The sequence below is a fragment of the Coloeus monedula genome, assembly GCF_965178545.1.
Source record: "Coloeus monedula genome assembly, chromosome: 7".
In the NCBI taxonomy this organism is placed as follows: domain Eukaryota; kingdom Metazoa; phylum Chordata; class Aves; order Passeriformes; family Corvidae; genus Coloeus; species Coloeus monedula.
The window spans coordinates 23244885-23264641 of record NC_138787.1 but is presented as its reverse complement, the minus strand read 5'-3'; the positions used below and the strand labels follow the sequence as shown (position 1 = coordinate 23264641).

At 36.6% G+C, this 19757-nt stretch overlaps 1 protein-coding gene across 3 annotated transcripts in view; it reads right to left on the bottom strand.

Annotated features, from left to right (window-relative positions):
- Nucleotides 1-19757, bottom strand: part of KCNH7 (potassium voltage-gated channel subfamily H member 7) — a 217679-nt gene that overhangs the window by 48069 nt on the left and 149853 nt on the right. For all 3 annotated transcript variants that reach the window (XM_082285190.1, XM_082285191.1, XM_082285192.1), the window contains one exon: nucleotides 16583-16797. In XM_082285190.1, coding sequence (XP_082141316.1) covers nucleotides 16583-16797 — 215 coding nt within the window. The remainder of the gene's footprint in view (nucleotides 1-16582; nucleotides 16798-19757) is intronic.

The following is a 19757-nucleotide window of genomic DNA, read 5'->3' as shown; positions in this document are numbered from 1 at the left end:
AGCTTAGGAAATGAAACATTTTTAAGAGTAAGAAATATGAGTGGGACAAGACTGAAGAATTGTAGTGTTAAAATGTCTTTGAACCTTGGGACATGACATGACAGAAAAGCCAAGCTTCCTTGCATCCTACCAAAAAGAAGACTATAATGTTAAGTAGAAAAAATCATACTAGCTGCAGTAGGTTTCTCTTAAGAAAATTAGGGGTATTCAAACTTGATGAAATACCACCTCACACTGGCTTTCCTGGGGAAAGCAGGAATGTATTTATTACTGGAGTGCTTTACAAGCAGTATTAGGTGATAAGATTTAATCTATTTTAAATGACAACATTTCAAGGTTAAATAAACTGTACTATATTTTGTCTTTGAGTAAAAAATGCTGATATAAATCTCAACTTTTCTGTGTTCCTGTTTATCTCGTGCACTGTTGAAGCAGCACTGCTGCAAGTTAGAAGACTTCATTCAAACTCATTTTTTACTCTGAGAATCTTGCTTGAAGTGTTTCACAAAGATAGGGCTGGTGAACACCTTCTACAGTTTTTAGGTTCATGCGTTCACTTCCTAAGATCACAAGTTCAAGGTGGCATTTATTATAGAAGGGCTGCAATCAGATACCCAGAAAAATATGGAGTGAGATCAAAGTAACTCATAAATTAATAGTGGTAGATTTTTCTTTCTGAACTGTTCAGTAGCTTTCAGTTTCTCAAAGATAACAGTAGTTCACTGAAATTTAAAAAAATATATATCTAAGGATAATGAAAATTTATTATTGGCTGTTGTTCTGTTAAGCAAGAGGAGAAAGGAAGTGTAGGTAGCAGAGGTGTACCAGAGGGACTATCAGGTGACAGTTACTTACAAAAAAAAGATTCAGTAAGCCTTATCACTTTACACTGTTACACTGTTTATGGTAAAATCTTTTTTTGGGCCGTCCTATCATCTTTCCCCTTGAGAAAACCTGCCTGGTACCAGGTATAATTTCTGCCCTGTGCTGTGTTTAAAAGACCTTGTTTCGCATAGTGTTTTTTGATGAAGTGTCAAAGAGCCAAACTGGGTTGATGTGCTTTGCAGTACATTGGCCATATGCTTCACTGGGTAACTGGATTGTGTAGGGGATTCTTGCTATAAGCTCCGCAGCATCACATGCAGAAACAGTATTTGACTGTTCTTCTTCCCTGTACAGGTTCATTTATAAAGTAGAATATGTAGGCAAAATGTTAGACAAGATCTTGGATGATCTGGGAATTTTGCTCTGGTGTCTGTTACTGAGTTTCTCAGTAATCTTATGCAAGCTGTTGTTCAACCTCTCTAATTTCTGTCAAGTAGAGAGAATAATATCTACAACTGAAAGTATCCTAAAGGATAATGAGCAGAAAACATTCATAAAATGTTTTATGCAACAGCAACAGCAATGGGCTACCATAATTCTTACTTCTCTAAATTAATTAATTGTTTAAATTTTTAAGAATTCACACAAATATTTGTCCTCTTCTGCACCAAAACAAGTGTGACCAGCAGGTCGAGGGAGGTGATTTTTCCCCTCTAGGCCACACTCACGAGACCCCACCTGGAGTGCTGCATCCTGCTGTGGGGCCTCCTGCATGAGATGGGTGTGGTCCTGTTGGAGCAAGTGCAGAGGAGGCCACAAAGATGAGCATGTCTCTTATGGAGACAGGCTGAGTTAGGGTTGTTCAGCATGGAGAAGAGAAGGCTGTAAGGAGAACTTACAGCACCTTCCTGTATCTAAAGAGGGTCTACAAGGAGGTCAGAGAGAGGTTTTTTGCAAGCAGACAAGGCGGGATGGTTTTAAAGTGACAGAAGGCAGGTTTAGATAAGATGTTAGGAAGAAATTCTTTACTGTGAGGGTGGTGAGTCACTGGAACAGGCTGCTCAGAGAAGTTGTGGATGCCTCAGCCCTGTGAGTATTCAAGGCCAGGCTGCATGGGGCCTGAGCAGCCTGGAGTAGCGGTAGGACATTGGAAGGAGATAATCTTTAAGGTCTCTTCCAACCCACACCATTCTGTCATTCTATGATTCTACTATTCAAACTGTACAGTTTCAAGAAACTCTGAGAGACCTGTATTACTATCACATGTATATTCATAAATTTTGTTCTGAGGCATTTTCAATCTAAATTTATTAAAGGATGCAAATGCACACAGCAAAAACCAAAGACCCAGAAAAAAAGAAGCATAATAGTATATGAATAAATCATAGCAGAAATAATAAATGATTAATGCCACCATAAATTGTTAAAGAAATATTTCTGTCAAACCCTTGCATGGATTAACAGCATGGTTTCCTGGTTATTCTACCACTTCATGAGAACAGAACTTTCATCTTGGACAGAAGTACTGCACATCCAGAAAATTTGAATGAAGATCAATGTTTACAGGTGACAAAATACCGAAAGAGGTATAAAGGCTTGAGCAAAACCCAAGAGCTTTAAGGTAGATGGACAGATATCTGTGTGAAAAGTAGACGTAGAAGTTTGATGGCTGCAAACCTTAATATATTAGATGGTACTTTGCTATGTCTCATGACCAAGTGTGCCTCATATGAAGTGTATGTATATTTAAAGGATGTAGTTTTATTCTGTACTAAATACTGTTTTGTCACTGCTGCTTTTGCAACAGATGAATTAAAGTAAATCTTGTACTACCAAGATTATCTACGGCATAGCACCTCTTATGTTAAGAGAATTTCATAAACATTTAATAAAGTTCAAACTATAAATATAGTCCCAAATTACTTTGGGGACTTTAAAATAAACATTTATCTCACCCATAAAACATCTTGCGTAGAACTATGGAAGACGGTACCAGTTCAAATACAGTGTTGCAATATTTATTTCTAGGAAATACTATAGGACATGAAAAAATATTATTTTGCAAATGTGTTGCTGGACTCACTCCAGCAGCAGCCCAATGCTAGGCACACAGCCCTGAGAACTGAGTGGATGATCACTCCTGCATCGTTAAGCCAGGAAGGATGTAGCAAATCTAGAAACACATCAGCTCCTTGTATGCTGAGAGATTGAATATCTACTATGAATAGTGATTTAAGAAACTCATTGTATAAAGCATATTCAACATCAAAATAGGCAATTTACGTGAAAATGTAAAGAAGAAACCGAACCAGGATAATTGTATTGGAAACATTATTGTAGCTAGTGGAAAAAAAGGAAGGAAATGGAACATCTGTCTCTTCAGATCTAATCCAAATACACAATACAGTCTCTTCCTTTTAACATGTAGTTTTGAACTAATTTTCAGATCTTTATCAACAAGGCTAATAACAGTACTGGACAGGAAAAACTTGGAAAGGAAAAGAAATGAGAAACGTGAATCAGACTCGTAAGCTAAAGCAGTATTCTTGTAATTGACTGGTTTTGTCCTGACCTTAAATCTGAATTATAGTGCACCCAAAAAATGAGGCAGTATTACTTCAGCTTTAAAATTATTTAAATAGATTTTATGGAACAGTCTTCTCTTGATGAAACCTCTCCTGGCTCTCTTTTCTCCTGTGTATTAGTTCTGTTGAAGATGCCAAGTTATAACTAGCAAGTACATATCTTTCCTTTTCCTCTGTATTCATACCATTACCATGAGACATCTACAGACTGGACCTAAGGAGATTTCTGAATTTAAAACCAACTAAAAATAAATATTACACGAGTATTAATGAACAAATGGAATTTAAATTAACATTGGCTCTCTGATAGTAGGCATTACCTAATTCCCCAAAACACTTTAAAGGAGTTCTGTATTTCAGTCATCTTGATGATTGTCTTCCTTATGCAGACATGAACAACTAAGAAGGTTACACCAGTACTGAAAGAAAGCTGAAGAGCTCTTGATTTGGTAAACCCTCCAAACACAGCATTATATAAGGTTTTTCATACATCAGTGTTAAAAGGTATTTTTACATGTAAAAGGTATTTTTACATGTCTTTCAAAGGATAGCTATTGAAGAATGTCTCCTGAGATACTAATGGTGGGGAATGTTAATAATACTTGTCTTCTTGTCTTTATCCTTTGTCTTTATTAAAGGCTTTAAAATTATGCAGTATGACTATTTGTATATAATGCTGAATACAAAAACATTTGAACCTGGAAATTCAAAACTGATCTGAGTGTATTTTAATATTTTTTTTGTTCCAGATATCAGTCACTACCTGAAGCTTGTTTGAGAGCAATGGGACTTCCTGGGAGTGCTAACTTCATTGCTGAGGCCATGAAGTGCCAAACTTTCATAAAGTTATCAAATAATTATGTGAATCTTATTCAGCTAAGCATATTTACATACACAGCCACCCAAAATCTTCAAATAGTTAAAGAAAGTTATGTGTGAAAGCATGTCTTGTGACTAAAGGAGTAGAACAGCCTTTTTCTCCTGTTTGTAAAATAAAATTTTTAGGTTTCAGGGAAATAATATTTATTGGATGTTGCCATCAAACAAAACTCTTTCCCCAAAATTGAATACATGTAATATCTCTAACCTATAGTTTATTTTTATTAAGCTAGATATTAAAAGAGAGGAGATATTTTTATAGTTCATTTTCCATGAAAATATTAAGAAATGGTATATAATCTTAAACCTCAGGAGCCTCTTCCTGCCAGTCCGTATATAATTACTTTCACATTAGTGGGTAATGCATGGTCAGAGTAACAGTTAGAAGCATACAGATTTACTAAAAGTGCTTTACTGAAATTTAAATCTTAAATTAGGGATATACAGATCAGTAAAGAAGATATTTACAACTGACTTTTTTTAGCAAAAGTTAATGATAGAATATGTATTAAAAGTTGTGTAACACTCTTCTTTAAAATTCATTATGAGATATTATTTCAGAAGACAGCAAATGCTATCCTTCAACATCCTAGTGAGTTTGTGAGTTACTCGTTGCTCTTCTGGCAACACTAAGCTGCTGACAAGCACTTATATGTCTGAAAACAAAATATCAAGGGTCAAATTTGTTATAAAGGCTTAAATTATTGTGCGGTTTTTAGTAATCAAATATATATTTTCTATCATCTATTTATGGCATGACAATAAAACAAGCAGATTTTGAGCTTGGTGATGTTATGTCATCCTTAGAATATTTATGAAAAAAGTATTTTTCATTATTTTACACTTTGACTGGCTTGCTAGCTGTCAAATACTTTGATGCAGATAAAGAAAAGCATAAAAGCTGTAAGAATTTCTGAAGTACATGGAGTGAAAATGAAGTAGCTACATTCCCAGTTTGGTTCTACAATAATAGTACTTATTGACAGAACTGTGAGGAGTACAAGAGAAAGGGAGAAAAGATCCTTATGTATATATTCATATTTAACTTTCAGTTTCATGGTATATGTAATTTTTTTTCTATATTATGCAAAATAAGCAAACAATAGTTTCTAGAAAATCTGCTTTTTGTAATTAGACCCCACAGTGTTTAAAAATGTATGAACTGCAATTGAAACTGCTCTGGTAGGGAGAAAAGCTTACTTTAGAAATTACCATCTTCCCTGTGGCTCTCCTTGTTTGTGCTTAATGAGCACATTCCAACCTTGTTCACTTAAAGGATACATTTAGTCTTAGCATTCTGCCCAGGTTGCCCAAGTTCCCCTCTCAACACCACTTTTAGGAAAGTTCAGTGCATTACCCAAACTTCCATAAAATTTGATCATCAGTATTTTAACCAAAAAGCCATTTGGCAAGGGTAGATGGAACAGATTGCATACATAGATGCAGATAATTTGATGATACAAATTACATTTCATTAGTAAAACCAACCTATAAAAGCATGATCCAGATTTCTACGGCCATCCATTCAATTTATGCTGGTTAGGCAAAGAAAAAAGGTGAATTTGTGACCATGGAGAACTGGGCAGACAAACTTGCCTTTGTTCAGTAAGTTGCTGGATCTTACTTTAGACACTTTCATTTTTTTTACAATGCAAAAATATATTTTGTTTTTGGGGAATTGTGGCAAGACATGGTGTGACCTTCATAATAATTCTTCACTAAATACTCTAGTACTCCAACAAAAACAATAACAAAACAAAAATAGCACAAAATCAGTGAGACAGAAGTAAGTCTTTGAGAGGCTCTACCTTGCCCATGTTATGCTAAATGAAGCTCATGTATAGAAGAGAACAAGATGTTTTATTTACGGATTTAACCAGTGTCCTGGTTCTGGCTGTGAGAGAGTTAATTTTCTTCTTAATAGCTGACACAGTGCTCTGTTTTGGATTTAGTATGGGAATAATGTTGACAACACACTGATGCATTGGTTGCTAAGTGATGGACCCTACCCTAAGTTATGGACATTACAGTTTCCCAGGCTCTGTCAGTGAGCAGGTGCACAAAAAGCTGGGAGGAAGCATGTCCAGGACAGCTGACCTGATCTGGCCAAAGGGATAGTCCAAAGCATAGAACATCATGCCCAGACTATAAACTGAGGGGGCTACCAGGAAGAGAGACTGATCATGGCTTGGGAATGGGTTCGGCATCAGTCAGCAGGCAGTGAGCAACTGTATTGTACCACTTGTTTTTCTTGGGTCTTCTTCCTCTGTGTGTCTGTTTCTCCCTTTTTCTCTTCCTCCCTCCTTTTGTTTACAATTGCTTTTAGTATTAGTATCACTCCTGATTTTCCCCTCCATCCCACTGAGGGTGCAGGAAGGACCTGAGCAGCTGCTGTATGATAGTTAGTCACCAGCTGAGGTTAAACTGTGACAAACAGGGAGATATGGGAATCTTTTTGGTGCTACTGCAGACATTAAAACCTCAATCCAGTGGAAAAAATGCCTAGGACAGAAGCCTGTAAGCCTTAATGTTCATTGTTTTCTAGATATATTGACTAATTTATCACACTGTGCAAACTGCAGTTTCCTTTGCTTCCTGAATATTGTAGGTGTAAAGAAGTGAGAAAACAGACAGCACAATAAATCTGGAAATAACTATCCTAGACAAAACTTATTTTTCAAGCTTTTTTGAAAACCTGGAAGGAGGCTACAGTCTGCATCCTATCCTAACACTATTTGTCAAAATAAATTAGCCGGACTCTAACAAGTTCTGCAGAATGGCCATGAGCCACAGGCTCTGAACTTTTCCTCGATTCCAAACCCAGCAACTAAAAGCATTAGAGACTAAGCTGAAGCAAAAGGTGTTATTCTCCTTTGGTTATAGTCTTCCATTTGGAACTCACCTACAAACCCAGTGAAACTAAACTTCTTTGAACAGAACAAATTGGTACAGATGTGAGCCCATATCATTCAGCAGTTCTTTTGCTTCAAAAGAAAGTAGGTTTCTTCATAATTAATAGAATTCATTTAGAAAGTAGAACATTTTCAAAGAAGATGGATACTTAGATTAGGAAAAAAAAAAGCAAAGCTGTGAAATGAAGAACTTTTCTTCCCATTTTATAAACGTTTCTCATTTATTAGTAGTAGTATACTCAACAGTTTGTCTGAAGCTGAACATACCATTTCATGCCAGCTTCCAGGATATTGACTAGCTACTGCAATTTCCATATTTAAAAAGATACTGTCTTAATACAAAACTGTCAATTCTTTGAGTAAAAAAAGAAATTTTTATGCTTGCAAATAAACCCAAAATACCTTAAAGACAATTTCACCATGTGCTACAATGCAAGATTTATTCAATTGTCAAAGAAAAACAGACTTACCGAAGATAAATATCAAGAAGAAACTCTGAGCTTGCTATGTACTACGAATATCAACTAAATATTCATACCATTTCTGTACTTTATTTCAGATAGGTTTTTATTTTATAGTATATTTTTACACTTTAGATGGTGTCAGAGACTGAATGTTATAATTTATGGCTTAAATGTCTCCATGAAGGACTTTTGTCTATTATAGCAAAACTGTATTACAAAAGCCGGAGAGAAGACCACCATACCCTGAATAGGCCTTCTGACTGAGGCCCTGAACTACTCGTTGATGGAGATAAGATAGTGACACAGGTCTGGGCTGGGTGGAGAAGAATGCATTCACAGAGGGATCAAGCTTAGCACCTTCTGGGTGGAGACCACAGCCCCGGGGCTATCAGCTTCCAGGCTCGAACAGACCCTCACACCAAAGGGTGTGGGGGAGGAGAGGCTTTGGGTGTGTGGTGAAAAAGCATCTGGTCAGAGGTAGTGAACGCCCATCCCCCACTGTGCAGAGGAGCCCAGCTGCAGGGGCCCCTTCACCCCAGGAAAAGCCACGTCCACATGAAGGCCAGCTGAAGGGGTGTCATGGCCCTTCAAAGGACCCTCCCAAGGGGTCCCCAGACCCTGCACCAGAGCACTGCAGCATGATGCAGCAGATCCACAGTGTTGCAAGGGACAGTGTCAAACTGGCCCCCTGCAAGGGAGGCACCTGGGCGTTCCCACCTGGCCCAAACGTATATTAATCCACTGGATTCTACACTTTTTTGGCGCGTGGCAGCAGCGGGGGACCATCACCGCCAAGAAGACCAGATGGAGGGGAGCAACGAGACATCGTTGGGACCCCTGGAAGGGAGATGTGTTTCTACCTAACCCCTATCACTCTCTCCCTCTCCCCCCCCCCCCCCCCCCCTTCTTTATTTCTTTCCTTCTTTCTTATATCTTTCTTTCTCTCTCTTTGCCTCTTTTACTATTAAATAAAATATATCAATTTTTTGGCACCAACATCTAACCTCCATTGGTTTTAATAATGGTTTTTTGGGTGTATTTCGAACCTTTCTGGGTCCGATTTGTTTTATTCACAGAGACTTAGTTTCCTTTGGCCTGCTGTGTTAAACCGGTTTGTAACAGTGCTATGCTCAATAATTTTATGTTCAGTAACACCAATACCACCCATAAACCTCGAAAAATGCTTTGAAAATACGTGTTTCCACATTTATTAACTATAGCTATCTATTAACTATATCTATTTCCTAAACATAATATTTGGAATTCAGCAAACCTTTGAATTTTGATTCATACATCTGATCCCTGATTTTTCCCTTACTGATTTTATTGATATTTCAGTATAATTTAAGGAGTCTTCTCCCTCTTTTTTTTTTGTGTACAAGCATTAACTCAACTATCCTGGGTTTGCCCTTCTCTATTGATCCTGTTACAAGTTACAACCTGAAAGCATCATCCAAGTTCTAACACATGACAGGTAATAAATGAGAAAAATGATCTCGTTCGGCTTATTAATTTTGAGGGCATTCAGAATTTATCAAACAGCACACTATGCTGATTTGGGTTAATGGTCTTTTTCTTACTATTTCTACTACTTGGAAAAAAATGCTAAACCCTATCAAACCCTAACCAGAAAATATTTTCCTCAGCTCCAGTGCATCAAAAACAACTAATCCACATGCTTTTTTCCTCCCCCCCGTCCAGGCCAATAGAATAATAACCTCACTGCTGTTTCTACTTAATATGCTTAAGGATCTCATTTATAATCAGTACTAGAACATAGCTGCTTTATAATCATCATACTACCTGGAAATTGCAGGAACTTTCTGCTCTTTAAAATTTAATTTATGCACAATTTCTCTCATTAGTGATATGTGGGAGAGTACAAACTTCCTTGAAAAAATTAATCATTGGATTACCCACCAGTTTTTCAGTTTGCGTACTAGCTAATATTACACTAAAGAGAAAAGAATTTAAATTGTTAGCTGACCATACCTGCCATTTTTTTTCTGAGGAAAATGACCCTTAATATGTGTGACTATATAATTTCAGGTAAATGCTAAACATTGCCTGTCCAGGTTATGGCATTTTGTGGCTAGATCCAACAATGGTCCTTCAGTATGTACATGTGAGGTGCCTGGCACTAGAGCAGAGTTCAGACCATTTGAGGGTAAGGGCACTTAGAGAGGGAGGGAGTCCTGAGTCTGAGTCCGTGATGCCCAGGGTTATTTTTGTGGATTTTTTAACAGATGGTCATTTATGTAAGATGAATAACAGTCAAAACACTCTGGAACTACAACCCAGGACTGCCTCTTTCTAAGAGGTTGTCCTGAATGTTAGCTACACCAGCAGTATTCTTGAAAAATAGCAGCTCTTTGTGACCCATGAGATCCACAGCATTCGGCCCTCTTCCCTTCCTCTCTCCACACGTCAGCTGCTATTGCTGTCTGTGTCTGGGAAAACATATACTTATGCTGTCCTAAAGATAGAAACTGTGTCCTGAGTTAACGTGGTAACCACCGGACTCTGATCTAACTTTGCAGTTGTGCTGTTTTGCGTAAGAGGTTGGGTTAGATGGCCTCTAGAGGTCTCTTCCACACTACGTTTTTGTATGGGTCTAAGGTTACATGAAGGAGGGACTGTGACTTCTTTCATAGCTGTTTTAAGGCAACTATAACTGCATGTGTGAAAGCTATTATTCCAGACTGTGCATGCCAAATGCATCAGAGGATTCTCACAGTTCTCTGGATCTTAATGGGGCTTGACTTGCAGTTCATGGTGAGACTGTACTGGTGGGCGTCAAAACTGTTGGTTTCAGCAGAGTAACCTATGAAGTTTAGAAACTTCCAAGGTCAATCCACCATGAAGTGGGCGTTTATAGCTCTAGACCAGAGAAATGAGGCTTGCCTAAATGCTGCTTGCATGATTTCAATCAGCTTTACTCGCTTTGTAGAGTATTGGTTCTTACACCCAACTCCTTATTTTCAGAACAAATTACAATGCAGTCTGAAAGCCTATTTTCTCCCACTTCTTAGCATCAGAAGAGGAATGATGTTTTGGCAAATGATCTAATATTAACAAAGGTCAGCATCAAGGCAGTAAAACCAAAGAGATCACAAAACATTGATTACTCAAAAGTGTAATTCATAGAAGATAGTGGATACTTTTTCCCAACTCAGCAAAATCAGGTAATCCCCTTTTCAGAAGAGTAGATCTTGAGGGAAGGACATGGACTAATTAAGGATGCATCCAGGTTGCATGTTGCAAAGCAGCTGGGCTTTCCGACTGCTCCATTTCTACCATATGTTGTGAAATCTTCTCAAAACACTGCAGCAGTTCAGATGCCTGAGCCTATTCTGCTGTCACAAAAAGAAGAGGCTCTACTCTAAGGAAGGAATATTTTATCTTTCACAATTGTTATGGATCTTATTTTTATTACTTGGTGCAACACTAAATAATTATAATGAAAATACTATGTTTTCTTCTGAAACTGATCAAAACAGTGGGCTTTATTTTCTGCTTCCATGCATTTGGAATAACTATTTGCTCTGGTGCAAAAGATATTACTTTCCAGTTGTGGTGACACCTTTGCACAGGTCACAGGTCACCTTTGCACAGTGACCACACTGGGACTGAAGTATTTTTATTAGTTTTCACCACGGTTTCTTTGCTTTTCTTTGTTTCATAGAGTGTGTCACACCTTCTAAATGACAATGAAATTACACACATTTATACTATTTCTGTAATTACATCTATAGTAATTACAAAGCCTAATTATATAAAGACAATAAAAGATGAAATTTTATTGCATGAGGGTGCTAAGCATTATTGTAAAGAAAGGGAATGATTCCTGTATAAACTATGTCAATTGACAAATAGCAGGAAAAAGCAGATTCTCACTTCAGAGTAAATTTAAACTTTCCGTACATTAACTAGGAAATGTTGGCTCTGCTTACCCCCTCATTTCACTATTATATATATAATCTTGCTGCGTAATTGGAAGATATCAAAATTGTTTCCTCTGTATTCAGAATTTTCTACTTTATGCAGAATGCAAAATGAACAGCCTTGAAATGTTGTGTGTATGTGAGTTATTGCAGGATGTAAACAGCACAGTGTGTCAGCTGAATCAGACTGCTGAAAACGTATAGATCGATAATTTGGTTTATTTTTAGGTCTTATATTGCCCCTCTCTGTCCTAGATGCTGGTAGTTTTCTTTAGCCTGAAAACCTGAAGGTCAGTTTGAAGTCATGATCATATAATAGTTCTTTTTATATCAACAGCATTATTGGCCTTGGGAGAATATGGTTACTTATTTCTTAATCTTTTGGGGAACTAAATAGAGGCTGGCCAGATTACAAAAACATGCAGTGAAACTACAAGGTCTATCACTTCATACATGAACACTACCCTCCCCCCCACACCTTGTCTCCCCCCCCCTTCACTGGCAGCTCTATTTTCAGAAGATGTGTGGGTGTTCACCATGTCTGCAAATCAGATCACAATATTCTGTGTAGCCTGTCAAGGTATATATTTATCATTTCATCAGCCATATGACCAGTTTGGGTATATATATGTTTCCTAGAGGTGGGTGGATAATGAAACTGTTTTGAAAACTATTATAACAAGAAGTTTAAAGATCATAGAGTTTTACCTTCCTGTAAGTAATTTATTGAGATAAATCATGGACAACAGAAACAACAGATACATATTGCGTATTACATATTCCTTCAGACTGATGAATTTCAAGGAGATAAATAATCTCTGAACACTAGTGATCGAAAGCAACAAAGCAGTTTTTCTTAAGCAACAAAATAAAGAGACCAGTAATTTATACTTTTATTAACTGGAACAGTTATTTGTTGACAGTATTAAGTTATGGGCATTCCAGAATTCTCTCTTTTCTTTAAAAATAAGCACAGATACTGACTATTCTAGTCTTCATGAGTCTGTTTACAACAGAGTTCACAACTTTGCAGCTGTACATCAGTGGAAACTGGATGTGTAAGAAGCTTTACAATAAATCAGTATTTATTCAAAAGATAAAATAGTTCCTGCTGTGTCTTTGCACATTGCAATTTTAAGGCCAGAAGTTCCCTTTATGAGTTCATAAAAAATGTTAAGGGACAGATGGCAGACTTTTGCCCTACTGCCTTCTTTAATAAAAGTCTACTTTTTGTGCCTCTAGGAAGACTTGTCTCCTTCTAACAATCAGTGTCAGGACCCCAACTGAACCTGTCAGTACAAAAGAGTGCAGAAATTGCACTGTCCCCCTGAACAGACTGTAAAAAAGAAATAATGGAAGAAAGTAAGTTGAGATTCTTCTAGAAGAGAGTGACATTAACACCTCTGGAAATTATAACGAAAAACATTTTAAAAAACAATTTTTTCTAAAGTGGAATGGAAATGTGAATTTAATGACAAATATCTGCACTGGAATATAACAATGCCAGTTTATCAATCAGGGCTATCTAGCAGCTACTACTGGCTAATGCTCTGAGTAAAAGTCAATATTATGCAGAAACAAGCATCCCGAAGATGTTATGGTTCTTGGCATTACACAAGGAGTTATGATCAGTGAAGCCCGAGGTGAAAATCCAGGCAAAGCAGTCAGGGAGTCTACTTATTCAGGACCATCACATGTGCACCTCTTCACCGCAAGCTATACCTTAAGGCCGTTCTCATCTCTACCTAATGTCCTGAACACTCCTGTTAAGTGGTAAAACAGTATTGGAAGGGTCCTTGCAGTAGAATTTATAACCCAGATTTTTCACTCAAAGTATAAACCACTGTCCTGCAGCATCTTCCATTTCTTCTGAAATTGTTTTCTAAAGTTTATTCTACTTTCTATTTCTAACTTATTCCACTAAAATCTTTCTACTAAAGTATCTTACTCCTCTTTAAATGCTTTCTCAAAGTGCATCACTTCCTCTAAACACAGTGGCCACGACTCTTATTTATTTTATTCATTATTCTTCGTCTGCCCTCTGAAGGTGGCTAGGTGCCACCCTTTCCTTTTTCAGTCTTCAAGACCTGAATTACCTCTCCAGCTTGTGGATATTAAAGAAGTTACAGCTGTTGTCTTTGGAAAGAACTTGTTGCATCCTGTGATGCTGCTACTTGGTTTGATATTACTGATAAATGAGAGAGAATCCAGAGTGCAGTGATCCAACAGGGAAGCTCACTGATACTTTCATGTGGTGTGTACCAGAGTCTCTGTAAGGAGAGGAGTAATAGTAGTGGAATTGTCAGATTATAACAGCAGGATCAAACTTCTCAGCAAAAATGAGGAAAGGGAGAAAGATAGACAGTAAGGACTACAAAGGGAGAGATGTATGTATGTATGTTTGAATGGTAAAATATGTGGCTGGGAGAAGCCTTTTATGTCATCAAGTCCTGCAGTCCCCGAAAATACAGCATGTTATGTATCCTTTCACTACATTTCTCAGGCTCTTTCTAGTAACACTTAGAATTCCTGCCCTACTTCTTTTATTAGAAGGCTGTTTCAGAATGTCACAACTCTGATTAAGAGTGACCTTTAAATTTACCATAGCTGTTTTATACTCATTTGCTCTTTTACTGATATTGCCCCATAGATTAAATAGGTCATATTGCTTTCTGTGTATTTTTGATACTGTTTGACAGATTTCCTTATCAGAGGCTGTGCCAGCATGAACATATCCTAACTACCTCATCTAACATTTCCACCATATTCTATTCTCAACACTGTGTTCAAACCTTCCAAGCCCACTTTTGCACTATTCTTCAGATACATAATGGATCCATGGCCTAGGAAAAGATTTACAAAGAAATTTATAGCCAGACATGCAGCGGAACCTTCAAAGAGCTGACTCTTATGAAATATAGTGAAATCACTGGGAATAGAAACATAAACAGAACTCAAACTAGCCACTTTTATCTTCTAAATGTCTATTTTTCATCTAATTCATGAATCACTAGTTAACTAGATCCCTGATCATCGTAATACCATAGACCTACATTTATTTATACCTCCTAGGAGTTTCTACTTGTACCTAATTCTAGAATTTAGGATGCAGCAGCAACTAAAAACATTGACGAGTGAACGTAATAGCATAAAAAGCAGCAGCTGCAGGGAACTATTTCCAATTATAATGAATGATATGACATCAAAGTTTGCTATGCAAATTGTGCTCTGCACAATGGTTGAGATCATTCTAGAAAAGGACATAAACCAATGTCAAATTAAATTGGAAGGCTCTTGTGAAGTGTAAAGATTTATAGAGCATTTCAAATTTAATTTTGAATTTAGTTGGTATCAATTTTCCTGGAAAGACTAGCTGATCCATGCCCTTTCCATTGCAGTTTTCATCAAATCTAAATTATATGGAGAATAAACATAGATTTAAAAAATAATTTCTGCCCCCCTTCTACCCCTAACAGTGTCATTAGTATATAGAAACTCATCACTCTGGCACTAATTAGCCAGTCAGAATTAAAAAAAAAAACAAAACAAAAAAAACCCACACAACAAAAACAAAGAAAAAAACAAGCCCCAAAGACCTACCTTGCCTCGTGCTTATATAACTTATAAAAATTAGGTTTTTTTAATGTAACTTGACTTTTTGCCATATTATCTGTGAAAAGATTTCTATGTATAACTACTATGAATAATTTAAAACATATCAAAATGGGTCCAGAAGAGATTATATCTTTCAAAACTGACCAGAGAACAAAGGACAATGGTTGCAGATTCAAGTTAGCTATTACAGACAAAATATATGAAAGATAAAAATCCAATTACTTTTTAGGCACTAACTGATCTCAAAATAGAGATGATAGAACTTTTATCCCTATTTCTCTAGGAGGGTGTACAATACATTCCTTTTTATATCTGTCAAAGGGAGTAGGAGCATGGACAAAATCTTTCATAGCACCAGTGTAGAGAAGCTGCAGTCTGATCTATAGAAGGTGGGTCAGCACTTGGGGACATGGTTTACTTGTGGACTTGTCAGTGCTGGGTTAATGGCTGGACTTGATGATCTTAAATTCTATCATTCTGTGACTAATTCAAAAGCTGCTCTTGGCAAGATCTTCCTTATAGAATACTTATCTGCATTTTACTACAAAGAACTTCTTACCTCTTTCAGTCTGTCTGAGCATTTAAGGGCCAACCCTCTGCTTACTAACCCTATAAAAGTTATTTGGGATACTGTCATCTCTTGATACTTTTTTTCAGTATGTTGCACATTGCTAGCCCAGTCACTCTCCATATGAGACTATAACACAAATGTAATAATACTGAAATTAGCTGAAAAGTTCTGTTGACTTCAGAGGGCACTGCATGTGTGTTAGAGTGAAGAAATATGCTATCTTAAATTATTTTCTTTTTTTTTCAGTTATATGCCTTGTTCACAAGATACATCATACATCCAGTCCAAAGGTATCTGCTTTTCATTTGACAGCCTTTTTGATGCACAGATGTAGAAAAGATACCTACAAGAAAAAGTATTATGGAAAGCCAAAGAACTCGAACAGAAATTATGAGATGTAATTATGATATAGAGGCACAATCAACTACCATTTGTTATCATGTTGTGCCTTACACTAATCAGCAATTCATAATGCTGAGAACAAATTAAGAAGCATGAAACTACCATTTACGAATGACAGGAATCACTGAAATTAATGATCTTATTTGGGACACCTGGTGCATACTACATTTCTTTCCCAATAAAAAATAGAGAGCTGAAAAGTTTTGTTTGTTAGCAGTATCATCTAATGTTGTAGACTACCTCATAAGCAACTGAATTGAAGGTAAATTAAGTAATGTCTTCAAATTATCCTGGAGATAGCCAAATCACTCATTAAAAGAGTAGCAAACTATTGAATACACTGAAAAAATTTGAAAATGTACTAAAATAATGTGTATTACCTTACCTGTGTAACCTTCTCTGTTACATTGTGCGTTCGGTCTTTCACCTTAGGTGCAATAATTGCTTTCTCTGAAGAAGGAGGAGATGAAGATTTTTTTTCACTTTTGATATCTGAAAAGTTCAGTGTGAGTTGAGGGATTTTGTTGATTGTACTGTATTTGTTGAGATTTGAATCTGATGTGGATCCCAACAGACTTGACTTGATATGATTAAAAGGCCCTGAAAAATCAGAACACACATTTATTATCTGAGAAACGCAGAGAAATAAATTATCATTAATATTTAGGTGGGATATGTTAAAAGGGTTGTTAAAAATGATTTTTCTGTATACTAATTGTTAATAATAAAAATTATCTACGTTTTAAAAATAACTTTATTTCTAATAAGATTCAAATCTAATATTGGCCATAAATATGACATTTCCTTTACAGGTAGCCCTCAATATTTTTTATAAAATCAATGGATTCCAAATTGCATAATGCATCTATCCTTACTTGTTTTCATGTTACTGGGAATGCTGGTGTGCTCTTATTGTAATTCTGGCTGAATATAAAGACTATATGCTCATTTGTTTATAAGAGTGGAAATAGGACACATGATTATATGAGTGCCTGGAATTAGCAAAGGCTCTATTATCACATCCCTACGTTGCTCATGCTCACATAATTCAAAGAAACTGGAAAATTGAGTAGAATTACTCACAAAATATGTTTCTTCAATTGTCATTGCTAACAAAATATTGGAAACTATAGGGATACTCATAGGTAGAATATTAATGGAGTATAAATAGACTTTTTATACTATTTTAGTGCATCATGATAAAAAATATGAAGTTTGCATACTTCATGAGGTACATATCCTTTATAAATATTCTTTTCATTATTGAACAGAGTTTTTTTAACAAGAAAGCAATATAAATGATAAGAATACTTGTTTTGTACTGTCATCATAAGGTTCATTGGGAAGCCAAAAGTATTCATTGCAAGAAAAAGTTGCTTTTGAGAACAATACCGGAAAAAAGAACTATAAAGGTGTTTAGAATGAGAGATAAATCCACTTAGGGATTTAAGAAAAAACCCAGGTCTTGCAGTCAGTAACAATGTACCTAAAGTGTGGGGTTGAAGGGTATTTCTCAGATTTACATGAGAACCTTACTGCATCTTAATTCTATTAAGGGCAACAATGTGATGCTTTTCTCTTGTACTGCTTTTTGAGGTTTTCTTTTGTCTTCCTGGGAGGAGAACAAGAATGTGTATGTTGATTCTGGAACAGGCAATGGAATAGGATTAAGCCTATGGGGTAAATTGCAAAGTCAGCACTGATTTTATTTGCAATGTGTGAATGAATGAAATTCAAATCAACCAGCTGCCTGCCTGGGGATGGCTGTGGGGAAATGCATTAGGCTGTGCTGATTTTTTTTTTTTTTTTTGGCAAAATTCTTGAAGTGAGGGCTGATTTTCCATCACACCTGGCTTCAAATGCTTGCTGAAGCAGATGTTTAATTTTCTTTCTAAGCTTATAGGGATTTTTACATGTTTTCTCTCTCCTAAACTCATGCTAATTGTATGTTAATCTGGGCCAGAGACAGAAAATCTCTATCACTGCATTTCAAATTTTGCCACTGCACAGAAAGGAATTTAAGAGACAAGGGAGTGCATGATGCTCTAGACTAAAAGTTTGGGTGCAAACCAGAATTTGTGCATGAGTTCTCTAAAAATTAAACTGCAAACCAGTTCTTCTTTTTCTCCTAGTGTATTTTTTATTGCACAGCTTCATGGGAAAAGGGAAGAAAGCACTACCTTTCACCTGCAAGGAATGGTAAAAAGCCTGGTACTGAGGACACCACCAAGGGATTGTGATACTATACTCAAATGCCTTTTGGCCCAGGTGGGACCTGAATCTATCTTTCACATCACCTACATGAGTCTACTAAAAATTAGTGTTCAAAATATATCAGGGCTCACAATCTCCTCACAAATAAGTGAAGTGACTAATGTGGCTGGAGTGTGCTACGTTCATACGGTCAGACCGCAGTTTTTCTGCCCTGCTTCCCTATTAGTTGTAGCAATAGTGTCTGAGTATTGAATTAGTTTAGATGCAAACAGGATATCAAGTTGGAATCATTTGTCAGATGAACAAGATTCTTGATACCTTAGGAATTCAAAGGTAAGAGGAAACTAAGATATCTTAGGCAAATCTGGGATTAGATAGTAGGCAAGAATTTGTTTTATTAGTAACTTTATAGATGCTTAAATTGCACTGAACTTTTGGTTTCAGGGATTTACATGTTTTACTGCTTCCATTCCAAAGGGGATTACTCTCTCTTTTGCCACCTAATACTCATGCCCTAGAGCATGATATTAGGCTTAGTTCATTGCACATGAGAATAAAACCTCGCTTCTTTTCCCCCACCTTCTTTTGCTTTAGAAAGTGGTGAAAGGTATAATTGACAATGGTAATTGATTGAAAGACAGTATTAGCTTAAGTACAGCCCACGCTGACAGAAATTGAGCTGATACTGGAGAGCGAGTGGACTGTGTCAGAGCAGGAAGCAGAAAAAGAGGGCCATAACGAATCACAATCACAATTGACACTAATTGGCACCGTGATTGACAGTTTCAACAGAGAGGCAAAGAATTGAATAAGCAGGGAGAATGACTTGCTTCTGCCTAGCCTAAAAAAGGAGAATCTTTCGGGTTAAGTTTGAGCTCCCCATTCGTATGGTAGGATTTCATTGTCCTTGCTTACACAATGCATTGAGAAATGATTTCACTCTCCTGAGCTCCCAATTCATCATCTTCCACCAGCAGTAAATACATTTATAAAAGTTATTGTATAGCACAGAAACTGCGTGTTTTTCCCCCAAGATTTTGCCAACATACACATGAAGCAAACGGAATGATTTTGTAGTCCACAAATTGCTTTACAGAATCTAGGTCATGCACTGCATGCAGTTTAGAGAGATTTTACCAGGTACACACACTTTTTGCATCATGCATGAAGTCACAAACCAGTTTTCCCACAGATAGAAATATGGCAGTTAAAACTGAACACTTCAGTAAGTGATCTTCAGAAATGGAGGAAGTAATTTATGGATTATGTTCAAATTGTTTATAAAAGATGTATCTCAGTGCTGGTGAAAAGAAACAGTTTTGTAATTGCACTACATATTATTTAAA